Source organism: Gopherus evgoodei, chromosome 5, assembly GCF_007399415.2.
Source record: "Gopherus evgoodei ecotype Sinaloan lineage chromosome 5, rGopEvg1_v1.p, whole genome shotgun sequence".
Classification (NCBI taxonomy): domain Eukaryota; kingdom Metazoa; phylum Chordata; order Testudines; family Testudinidae; genus Gopherus; species Gopherus evgoodei.
In genome coordinates this window covers 124394295-124406883 of record NC_044326.1, presented here as the reverse complement: position 1 = coordinate 124406883, position 12589 = coordinate 124394295, and the positions used below count along the sequence as shown (strand labels likewise).

At 42.7% G+C, this 12589-nt stretch overlaps 1 protein-coding gene across 7 annotated transcripts in view; it reads left to right on the top strand.

The window, feature by feature from the left end:
- The window catches only part of AFF1 (AF4/FMR2 family member 1), a 187860-nt gene that overhangs the window by 150621 nt on the left and 24650 nt on the right, over positions 1–12589 (top strand). For all 7 annotated transcript variants that reach the window (XR_004000700.1, XM_030564935.1, XM_030564934.1 and 4 more), the window contains 3 exons: positions 2553–2709; positions 5376–6293; positions 10436–10533. Coding sequence is in view for 6 of the 7 variants with exons in the window: in XM_030564935.1 (XP_030420795.1) it covers positions 2553–2709; positions 5376–6293; positions 10436–10533 (1173 nt within the window). In the remaining variant the exon portion in view is untranslated. The remainder of the gene's footprint in view (positions 1–2552; positions 2710–5375; positions 6294–10435; positions 10534–12589) is intronic.

The following is a 12589-nucleotide window of genomic DNA, read 5'->3' as shown; positions in this document are numbered from 1 at the left end:
TTTTTGTAGATCCTCAGTTGGTGTGAATTGAAGTAGCTTCATGGAATTAAAACAAGCAGCTTTGCCAATATGCCCCAGCTGAGGACCTGGCCCTTAGTATTTTATACAGTTGAATGAGCGAGCGAATTAAATGGCAAAGGGAAGAGTATTGACTGACTGACTGCCATATTCTGGAAGTTTAATTCATTGGTTGCAGTGCTTAGCCAGGTTTAGCTGATGTTTTGAGGTTCATTTCTGGTTGCTCACACTCCTTGTTACAACTTTCACTGAAGTCAAGAAATATTTGAAACCTTTGAATAAATATAAATTAATCTGGTTGCTATTTTTGTTCTAGTGTGGTGTAAAAGTCATTGGTCAAAAGGCAACTAATTAAAGTGATCATGCAAGTCAGAGGAGAAACTCATCTAATATGGAAAGTTAGGAGAATGTATTGTCCTCGTGTGCGCTTTGAGATAGATGTATGTATGTATATGCATGTATGCAATGTATAATACAAGTGACTCAAGCTCAAGCTATGGAAAGAGTTTTTCATTGTGGTCAGTGGACCAAAGCTATAAAGTTGTTAGGGCCAAATGCTACCCTCAGTCCTCAATGGATCTCCTGTGGGTAATAATAGGAAGGTTGTACTGAGGTCAAGAATAGAAACATGGTCCTTATGAAACAACAGACCTTTCAGTTATTAGAGTTTTTACTGCTTTCAATGGGGGCAAAGATGGCATTTTCAGGACTTCTACTATTTCTGTCATTTGGCTTACTTTGCCACTTGCATGTGCATTTTGCTCAATTTGTGTGCATAGTTGCAGTAACTGTATATGATAAATACACATACATTAATGCATCTATATTACTTGCGGTGTTTCAGGGAGATTTCCAAAAGCACAAATGAGTCATCTGCTTAATTCTCATTGATTTTTTTTTAACCATTTGTGCTTTTGAAACTCAACAATCATCATTAAGAGCTTCAGAATTAACATTCAGCTGGGATGAATAAAGATATTTCTAAGCTTTTCTCAAGCTGCTGTTTTAGGCTAACACAGTGGGGGGGTGGGGGGTGGATGAGGGTAGGAGGTGAGGAGGGTATGCCTGTAAGGTCATCTTTGCAACTATAAGGATTGAGAACTTGGCCAGAGTGCCTAATGTTAAAGCACCAATTAATTGATTTGATTTTTTGTTCCAAAAGTGTGCACCTGCAGCTGTCATAGACTCAGTGAGAGATGAGGGTGCCCAGCACCACTGAAAATCAGTCTGTGTCTTTAGATGCCTAAATTTGGACTTAGATGTCTAACATTGATACTGGTCTGAAAATTGGCCTTAATTTTTTTTTTTTTAAGTGAAAGCAACATTTCCTTTTTGTCTTGGGGCTGGATAAATAGGTCAAGGGTTTACACTTCTAACTCTCCCCACCCCTATAGACCATTGTGTGTTTAGTTTCCTACTTGAGCTGCTGTTATGTGCAATACCACATTGGCAAGTAATGTGTACATTTGATTTTAAGTCACTAAGAAGCCAGAAACAGTTGCATATGAAAAGTACAGCAAAGAGATAAACTAGACCTCAAGTTCCTTCAGCTCCTCCTGATGTGATAGTTGAACATTGCTGATACAATCTGTTAAGCAACTAGTCAGCAGCAGTGTTCAAGGTGGAATGCATGGGCATATGATTTAAAAAAAAAGCTCAGAACCCTTCCAAATGGAGACAGCTTAAATATAGACCACATTTTTGGCCTGTTAACTATATTCTTCAAGCAAAGTATAATGGTCTACGAATCAGACTTAGACAAAGGCATGACAATTTTTGGCAGTGATAATCAATTTGCTTCTGGGAGAGCACTTAAAATGTAGCTTTCTGTCAGTATGAGTCTGGATCACCAAGAAAACTGACTGCGACTCATGCAAACTTATCAGTGTTGACGTGGGAGTTTTCTTAAGTTAACACCATGATTTTGATTTTAAATCTCTTTTCAAAACATGCATTGTGCTTGTAAGTCCCAGCTCCCACTCAACTTAGTACATTTCTGTTTGAAGCAGTCTTCAGAGGTGAGCTCTGAGGGGATGGGTGTTCTGGGGGTAGTATGCCACTTTAGCATGGCAGTTCAACTAGGTAATGCTTCTGATGAAATGGAAACCGAAGGAGGCAAATACAGCGAAGAGAGGGGTGTCTTGGTGTGTGTATGTAAAACCTTTTTAGGAAAACTAATTTTCTCTTGTACTTTTTTAGCTATTTAACTGGCATCTGTCATTCCCATTAAGTATTGGTCTTTCAGAAAACTAGACTTGAAAAATCTCCAGTGACCGTTTTTACTTTTGCCATATAAACAGAGCTTCCCAACCTGTTATGGTACCAGGTGAAACTTTGCTCACAAGTTCATCTGGCTCAGGGGAGGGTTTATTTTGAGCCATTACCTCTCTTTTATGGTATGGTAATGAATTCTCTTTGCCTTCTCACCAATGCCAAAATGTAAGTTGTTTTAATTCCGAATGTTGTCATGTCAATGAAAATATAAAACCTTCACCCATGCTGCTTTCTAATTTTATCTCCTGATGGCCTTGCAGTGCCTCACAGTCACAGCCTGAGAGTGTGGCATCAGCACATTCCAGCAGTGCAGAGTCAGGGAGCACCAGTGACTCAGACAGCTCTTCAGATTCGGAGAGTGAGAGCAGTTCAAGTGACAGCGAAGCAAATGAGCCACCGAGAACTTCTGCGTCTGAGGTACTGTGTGGTGAACGTATGGGAGGTGGCGAGGCTTAACGAAGCCTACCGCCTCTGACTCCTCACTGACCGAATACCAAAATAGTTACAGGGAAGTAGTCTTGGGATAAAATGTCCTCCTCCTTTATATGCAGGTTCTTATGAACCCCACGCCACTTCCGTGAACTTACTCACTTGCTGTTTAACAAGCTCTGAAAGTCAAATAGCCCTTGGTAACAGGATAATTGGGCTTTGGAAAGAGTGTTTCAAAATGCATGCACGATTGGTGCTCTCTCTTCCCCATTTCAAGTATGGCCTTCAGTGTTCCCCTGAGAAATGGGCCAGGACCAAACCCACAGCATCCAAACTTTCTGGCAGTTTGGGTCAGTGTTTGACTTCAATGTTTCAGGCTCATCTTTGTGTATGTAATTATTATGGATCCTTTATTTGAGATCTGTTTTATGGTGAAACCCATTTTTTTGCTATTTAAAGCAAGGTAGTTCTGTCTTAGAATAGTGCATTTCTTTCTGAAATCGAATGGCAGCTGTGTTTGATGAGGTGAAACCTCTCTCTTAGATTTCATCTGAAATGATCAGACCTGTAGGACATCTCCATTGGAATGTGCCTGGGCTCACTGCTGTTGAGTTTGGCTTGCTTTTCTGCCCTACTGGTGCTTTGGAGGCCTTATTGACCTCGTTGGGAAAGCAAGTTAACAAAACTCAAGATAATGCTTCATAGTTTCATAATCAAGACCAGATGCATTTTTCAAATTGTTTCCGAAACGAAAATATATTTTCCAAGTCCCTGTTAAGTGTTAGGCGCAGTGCTGTGCTCTGTGCAACGTGTCACTGGAGCACTTTCTTTCTCCATCAGTGGTGTGGTGGGGGAAAGGGAACCTACAAAATGTTTCCAAATTAGCAGAATGGTGTAAAATGGTATCCGTGGGCTACATTTCGTGTCATACATGCAAATTCAGCAGCACTTGATGCATCAGTCAGGGTATAGCAATTTAAATTTTCTTCTGTTCTCCCCAACCCTCTTCCATCCTGTAATCAAAATTTTCTCCTATAACAAGTGTAGGAGCACATGTATAGGAAGATTATTTGGACACAGGCAAAACTGAGGTTTACTGGCACAAAAAGCTTGGGAATCTTGAAAAACAAATACTTGTCCACCCTATTTCCAACATACACCTCCATTCCCATTTGTCAGACCAATTTGTGTGATTGCAGATTTCATTTGAGTAAAGTTCAGATAAAATTCAGATGCGGTGTGAAGGAAATAAATATTATGCTTTTGTTCCTATATATAAACCTAGCTGTCTTGTCTTGAGATTAATAGGTGATGGGAAAGAGAACTACCTAGCTAATTTCCATTGAATGTTATGTCCTTTTCTTGCTATATTTCATCCTTTCAGCAGCTCCTAAAGTAAACTTGAGAGCCAGGTTCTTAGAACATTTTACTTACTGAATACATACAGAAAATTTCATCACAGACAAAAGTGATTGCTTAAAACGTGTTGGCAGTGGTTGCTTTTTATTTTATGGTCTCTTACAACCTTTAGTTAAGGTAGTGTTTGGCAATGAAAATATGTAGGAAAGCACGAACCACAAATAACAGCTGGCAGTAGCAGGGATGCATAAAAAGCATCAAAGAGAACCCAACAATCTGGGGACACTCTTACACTTATGGGTCCAATTCTCAAGTGAAGTCTTCACTGACATTTTTTTTTTAAAATAACCTTTACTCAAGCTAAAATGTTAATGAAGATAAGGCAGTTGAGTCAAAGACTATGGCAGAGCCTGGGGGTTAATACTGCCTACTAACTCATAATAAATCTGCAAGTTAGCTAATCTGAGTTGAAAACCCACCTTTTTGTGTGTGTTTGCAGTGAAGATGTGTTTCCCCTGTACAAATCAGACTTAAACACAGAGAATCTAGCTAGTGAGGATCACCTAGTCTAGGGGAATCCTCCAGGACTGCTATTCTCTGGCATAAGGACATGGCTAGGAAAAAAAGGAACTTGGCTGTGGCCATCTCTGTGCTCCGTGGATTCCCAGCTGCTGGAATGCACCTGAAGGTCATTTGGCAGCAGAAGAGTTTAGAGTGGGCCTGTGGCAATAATGCCCTTAATTTGCCCTTAATCTGACACATGTTCCCATGCCAAAGGTTGTTCCCCCCCCCCCCGGCCCCACTATCTTTCACTCTAACCTCAATTCCAGTCCATAGATACAAAATAGCTCTCGGTGCCCTAATAGAGGTGGGAAGTAACTTCCACTGTAGTTGAAGAGTGCTTTAACAACACAAGCGAGTTACATTTCACAGTCACTATCCTAACTCTCACTGGGTCAGCAGCCCTGGGTAATCAGCCAAGAATCTCTGCTTCTGGCAAAGGGCAACCCAGGGCCAAACTTCCATGCAGAATGAAAGATCTCTTACTGATATAAAGGTGAAGCTTGTTTGAGACCAGGAGTCTGATATGAATAGTCAGATAAGCCCTGTGCAAAAGAGAGGACTTTTTGTTTTGATGTTCAAAAGCTTCTCAGTGTCACTTCTCTCTTAAGTTCTTATACTTCCTATGCCTTTGATAGTAGGGATAAAATTTCATGGGGTTTGGTAGCATCTAATATGTCAGGCATCAGAAAAATCCATAGAGATAACTCCCATAAAACTTTTTTTCTTTACAGCCTGACCCACCAACATCAAATAAATGGCAGCTGGACAACTGGCTAACCAAGGTGAACCAACCAGCAGCACCAAATGAGAATCTCAGTGAGGTTGTCCATAGACAGGATCATCAGGAGAGCAAGGGGCAAGGGAAAAGCAGCAGCAGCAGCTCTCATGAACGTTCTGAATCAAATGAGTTGCACTCCAAAAACTCAAGCAAAATAGCCAGGCCTCCCCAGGCGGTACATCTTCCCAGCAAACGGACCTGCCAGAAGTCTCCCACGCGCACTGAGGAGCCCTCTCAGAGGCCCACAGTTGGTACCAAGAAGCCCAGCAAGGTCCCACTACAAGAGGCTCACAGGGGAAGTCTGAAAGTGGAAAGTGAGCCTGGTCCATATGGGGTTAAGGACCAGTCTTCCAGAGACAAGCCAAAAGTAAAAACGAAAGGGAGGCCAAAATCCAGAGATAAAAAAGAATTGAAACCGCCAGTGCAAGAGCCCTTGGAAAAGAAAAAGCACAAGAGCTCACACCAAGCCATTGCTAAAGCATTTTTGGACCCTAAGCCTGTGAAAGACATTGTGGCTGGCAGTGCCCCAGAACATTTCCCCCTCAGCCCAGTAGCTCAAAGCCAGAAGCCTGCCACCCCCACCAGGACTAGTGGCAAAAAGCCTGCCATTGTGGTCAGAGAGGACTTCCATAGAGACAAACTTCTCTTGCCTATCAGGGATAAGACATTATTATCGCCCCTGAGGGATTTCCCAGTCCCTCATGCTCTTGTGGTTAAAATTGAGCTGTGTCTCCTTTCAAGAATTCCACAGCCATCTGGGAAAGGGAGTCGCCAGAAGAAACTTGAGGGTAAAGAGCTCTTGAGTGCGAGGAAGCAGGATTTGGAAAAGAAAAGCACAGAAACTCCTAACAAGTCTCTCAAAAAGAGAAAGGTGAGAGGGGATGGCGCGTTCTTACAATGGGAGCAGTGTTGTTCAATGGGCAGGGAATGTGGAGGTGGGGGAGAAATTTTAATAACGTTTCAACATTGTTTCCATTTCACAGGGTTCAGAATGAACCCATTTTTCATCCCCTCCCTCAGATAATCAAATTTAATATACAATTTGATTATCAGAACAGTTATTAAATATTTTTATTTATCTAAAACCAGTTGTTCAACAAATTAATAATGTCAGTAACTATTCGGGACTGTTCTTGTGTTTTAAAAAGTCACAAAAATATTCAGAAAGCTTTTAGCAAAATGTTGTCTTGTCAAAAAAGGCCATTTTTTCAGGAAAAAAATCTTTCTAGTTAAAAAATATTTCAACCAGCTCTAGGACTGTGTAATCTCCGATTTTGCTAATGTTTCTCTAGATTGCTCCCTCTTTCAATTAATTGAATTTAGCCAAAGGAACACTTGAAAGTAGAGGAGACTACGATGCCTTTTTGCTACAAGTAGCATGGTATTTGAAATGCTTCCCTTGCCGTGCATTCATCTGTATAACCCATTCAATATCAGTTGCAGGAGAGCACCACTGTCTTCTGTTGTAGGGATGCCCTCAGGGAGAACTGTTCCAGTTCAGCATAGATGGGTGTCTTAGGCCTTGTCTGCACCCAAAAGTTGTAGAACCTCAGAGTTGCAAACACTTCGGGAACGGAGGTTGTTCGTAACTTTAAAATGTTCATAATACTGAACACAACGGTATGGTTGTTCTTTTAAAAGTTTACATCTGAACATTGACTTACTACAGATTTGAAATTCTACTATGCAGAAGAAAAATGCTGCTTTAAGCCATCTTAATTTAAATGAAACAAGCACAGAGAGTTTCCTTACCTTGTCAATTCTGTTTTTCAAATCTTTCCCTTTATATTTTTTTAGTAGTTTCCATTTAACACAGTACTGTACTTGCTTTTTGGGGGGGTCTCCTGCTGCCTGATTGTGTGCTTCTGGTTCCAAATGAGGTTGATTGGTCACGTCGTAACTCTGAGGTTCTACTCTACAATACCCTCCCCCTGGCAAAACCCCACCTCAGGGATGCAGTTATACTGGTATAAAGATGCTAATGCCACTGTGGCTTATTTCTGCATAGGAAGGGGAATAGCTGTGCCCATACCAAACCTTTATACTGGTATAACTGCATCCACATTAGGATTTGTAGTTGTGTAACTATGTGGGAGAAAGAAATCGTACATCTAACTGAAATGATTATACCAGTACAAAATCTGTGTGTAGACCTAGCCTTGAGACCAGCTTCTTCTAGGCTGGTCTGTTCAAAAGGGGACCTGTTTTCTTTGTTAAATGAATTGAAGTGTTTTCTGACAGCCACACTAGCAGCTGTAGGGGCCTAAAAAGCACAGAGAAAGTTAACCCTCAGTACTGTACTTCTGCTCCATAACCTGCACTGAAATACAAACAATCAATAATATAAAATACACACTTAATCTGCAGAGAGCTGGGACTGAAAACCTGGTCCTTTCGTACAAAAGGAAATGCTTCTGTCACTTGAGCTCAAGGATGGTTCCTTCAGCTGAAGTAGTGGGTCCTTTAACTTCTCTGAGTGCCTGCTCCTAGAGGATAACGTTACGCACTGGCTCATATATACACAGTCAGTACATTACAATACGCACAATGAGTTCACATGGTGAGTATACTCATCATGGTTACATCAGGGCCTATTCCCAGCTCTTCCTAATTCTTCAGGAAACACCAGATGGTTTGCTCTCACTGGTGGGAGAATAGCAGTATTTTTATGTTGTTGGGCAGAGAATTAGCTGCTCTTTATTTGAGAGGAAGGGGCCATCGAACACAGGACACTTTCCCCTATTTTGCTAAGGAATGGGGGAGAAACTTGAGAACCCAGAAGTCTGTACTGTGGGAAAGTGAGAGAGAACTCCAATTGTGAAAGGTATGTCTGTCTTTTCCTCTCTGTCACCAGGAGAGCAGAGAGATGAGTGACCTGACTCTCAAGAACACCTTCAGGGAGAGGAGTCTGTAACTTATTTGAAAGGGGAAAAAAATGACCTTTTGTAACTTTTTACTGAATTTATTAGGGCCAGGTTGAAAAATTAACTGTCACTGTCTTGCTGGGGAAATTGCACAAGCCTCTACAGCAGGAGTGGGCAAACTACGGCCTGGGGGCCACATCCGGCTCTTCAGACATTTTAATCCAGTCCTCGAGTTCCTGCTGGGGAGTGGGATCTGGGGCTTGCCCCACTCCGGCACTCCAGACGGGGGCTTGCCCCGCTCCACGCGGCTCCTCGAAGCAGCGGCATGTCCTCATGCTAGCTCCTATGCATGGGTTCAGCCAAGGGGCTCCGCCTCTCTCATTGCCCGGGAACCATGACCAATGGGAGCTGCAGGGATGGCACTTTCAGACAGGGCAGCATGCAGAGCTGCCTGGCTGCACCTGCACATAGGACCTGGAGTAGGGACATGCCGCTGCTTCCAGGAGCTGCTTGAGGTAAGCACTGCCTGGAGCCTGCACCCCTGACCCCTTTCCGCAGGCCTACCCCCTGACCCAGCCCAGATCCCCCCTCCTGCCCTCTGAACTCCTTGGTCCCACCCCAGAGCACCCTCCTGCACCCCTAACCACTCATCCCCAGCCTCACTCTAGAGCCTGTACTCCCAACCGGAACACTCCCCCTCCCTCCCCCCCACACCAACCTCTGCCCCAGGCTGGGACCCCCTCCTGCACCCAGAACTCCTCATTTCTGGCCCCACCCCAGAGCCTACATCCCCAGCCGGAGCCCTCACCCCCTCCTGCATGCCAACCCCCAATTTCATGAGCATTCACGGCCCGCCATACAATTTCCATACCCAGATATGGCCTTCGGGCCAAAAAGTTTGCGCACCCCTGCTCTACGATATGAAAGTCTGCAAGCTTCAAACTGAATCCAATTTTAATATTGTTTTGGAGACACACATTTCCAGTGGGAATAGTGAAGGGGAAAATAACCCAGTTACTTTCAAAATGGAACTTGATAAATTCATGAATGGGATTATATGATGGTGGGGGACTTTCTAGTCCCATGTCTTTTGTTCCTTTGCCTATATACCAATTCAGTGGAGTGGATTTGTTTTTTCCCCTTCAGGAAAAAAAATCCTCTGGTTTCTCAGTTAAGGAGTTTGACAGACTGGGTGCTAGATGATCTAAAGACACTTTCTTTAAAGCTCTTGTAAGGCCGCCAGCTCTTATGAAGTGTCCAGTCCTATGAGGTACTGCACATCTTTTGAAGTCAATGAGAGTTGAGGGCAACTGGTACCTCACAAGACTGAACCCTTGATGAAATGATGCCCTCACCCTTTTAGTGAGAATCTCTTCACGTGAGTGTGGTTAGTACCAACTGCTACATGGGCCGAGCAGATTGATTAACTCATTCAAATTTTGCAGTATTTCCATATTAAAATAGTTTTAAAGTTTTTCACCCAGTTGATAATTAAACAAATATGCACACACAATTTCCACAGATCTTGTAATACATTTTTAAAGTCTTACTTAACCCGCTCTCTCTGTATATCTCTTCACTGAGAAGCTGGTATTATTTTAGAGCATATGGGCAGTTGTTCCAAACATTTTTTCCCCTGTACCTTATTCCTGTTGAAATGACCTTGGGGCAATCTGTGTGGTTTAATTCTTCCATGTGCTTTATTTTCCTTTTTGACAAGTGAGGCATATCACAAAACACAATTCGTTATCATTAATGACATTGCTAAAAGGAATTTTTATATGCTTTATATTGCTCTGTATGATTCATATTCATTAGCAACAAAACACCAAGAGCAGATTTAGAAATACTTGCTGTCACACGTGTAAGTCAGAAAATACTTTACCTTTTTCTTTTGGGGTGTTGGTGGGGGGTAAGTATTTCCTCTCCATCCACCAGAATCAATCTCTTCTAGCGAAACAAGACAAAATGTCATTTGGAATTTTTTTCAGGGAAGCTGATGTTTAGATTAATCAGCTGTGTTCTGGATTTGCATGTTGTTGTTTTTTAGTATTTTTGTGTTAACATTAAGAAATCAAATTTAGCTATGTTGGCCTGCACTTTTACCTGTGTATGTAGCATCTAAGTGGTGGTGTTTTGCTTTCAATAGGGAGAAGTGGAGAAAGAGCCTGATAAGAAGAAAATCAAGTTGGAGAAAGAAACCAAATCATTGTTGTCTTCAAGTCACAAAGACTCCAGTAAAATGAAGTGAGTATAGAGTGGCGAGATGCCAGAAAAATGCATGAACTTGAGCTTTTTAAAAAAAGGTTTTGGTGAGGAGCAGTTTCCCCTTGTCTTGCAAAGCACTTAAGCACATGCTTAACTTTAAGCACATGATTTCTATGGAACTACTAACATATTTAAAGTTAACATGGTTAAAGTTAAGTGTATGCTTCAGTGCTTTTTAGGATCAGGGTGTAAGCGGCTTACCTAACTGCTGCCTTGTCTAACTTTTCCTGCTTAGAAGAATATCATGAAGGTTGTGATAAAGACCTTGGTGATCTAGCAGCCTCAGATTTCCTTGATGTCTCTGGTTCCTGAGCTGGTTCTGATATTGAGACCACATATGTCTTGTTAGTTGGTGATCATGATGGACTAATGATGGACAAAAATCAGATGTTACTGATATTAGATCAGATAATAGATCTGTCAGCTGTCTTTGATACCACTAACTATGCGGTTTTGGCAACTTGCTTACAGACCCTAGTTGGGTAGACAGTATCTGTTTTGAGTAGTCCTACTCTTTCCTGTCCAAGAGGTCACAGCTGGTGGTGGTGGATGATTGAACATGTGTTCTAAGTGCCTTGTGGGTTCTGAAGGTCTCTGTTCTGTCACCCTTTGCATATGTGAGGCTGCTGAGGAGACAGTGGAAAGATGTGGCCTGTGCTGTCTTCAGTATGCAGATGACATGCAACTTTGTGGCTTTAATCACACCCAGATGGTGCAGAGTCCTTGCTTTTCTCAGGGCGTTGCCAAGATTGGGACTTGGATGAGAGTAGACTAGCCAAAACCTTATCCAGAGAACAGATGTGCTTTTTGGTTTGGAAGTTGTTCCTACTTCCATTATTAGGGAAGTTTGTCTCCATCTTTTATCCAAAACGTTCACAATTTCAGGGTGTCTTTTGTACCATGATTATTCCAGGAGTCCCAGCTGGCATTAGTATCCAAAAATGTTGTCTTCCCTCAGCATCCAGCATTATAGCTCAACATTTCTTTTAGATTTGCCAAAGTTATCCAGGCCTTTGTAACTCCTCAACAAAATGATTGCAATGCACTTTGCATGAGTGTAGATGACTTGTATGCTACAACTAGTGCAGCATGCAGCTACCCATCTGCTTGGCTGCATCAGCTGGAGAGGGCCTATAAAACCAGATCTGCCCCAGCTGAAGCGGTGTCCTATTACTTTGAATTGAACCAAAAATAATTGACTTTGGTCTATAAATGTCTTCATGGAATGGGTCTAGCTATCTGAGGAGACAGCCTCTCTGCAGGGAAAACACTAAGGCAATTGATACTGGATGAGGTCTTTGTGCTTGACAGTCCCTATGTTTAAATGTCTGGGTGTTTACAGGAGGGCATTATTAGTGGAAGGCCTTCAGTTCTGGAATGTGTTTCTGCCTTGGGCCCAACAAGAGCTGGAGTTTCTTTAGGGCAGAGATTCTCAAACTTCATTGCACCGTGACCCCCTTCTGACAACAAAAATTACTACACAACCCCAGGAGGGGGAACCAAAGTTTGAGCCCACCTGAACCCTGCTGTCCCAGGCGGGGTGTGGGGCCCAAAGCCGAAGCCCTAGTGCTTCAGCCCCAGGTAGGGGTGGCCTGTAACCTGAGCCCTGCCACCCTGGGTTTGGGCCCCGGGTGGTGAGGCTCAGGCTTTGGCTCCGGGTGGTGAGGCTCAGGCTTCAGCCCCAGGAAGTCTAACATCAGCCTAAAATGGGGTCACGACAACCCACAGTTTGTGAACTTCTGCTTTAGGGTTGAATGGGTTGTTTTTTCATTTATTTTCGTGTTTTCTTTTGGACTCCAGTCAGTAAAGATCATGAGGGTAGATTCCCTGTTCCACTCAGGTACCTTGTACCATTTTGACAACCCAAAGAAGCTGCAAAGGTAGTGGCCAGTTAAGTGAGGTTTACAGAAGAGGTACACCTCCGCCAGAGTTGGCTGATTTTAAATCTGGCCTGTGATGATGAGCGACTCTGTAAACTGATGGTGACTAGGGCTGGCCCAAGGATAAGAATTCTGTTTTCCAAAAAATCTGAGAC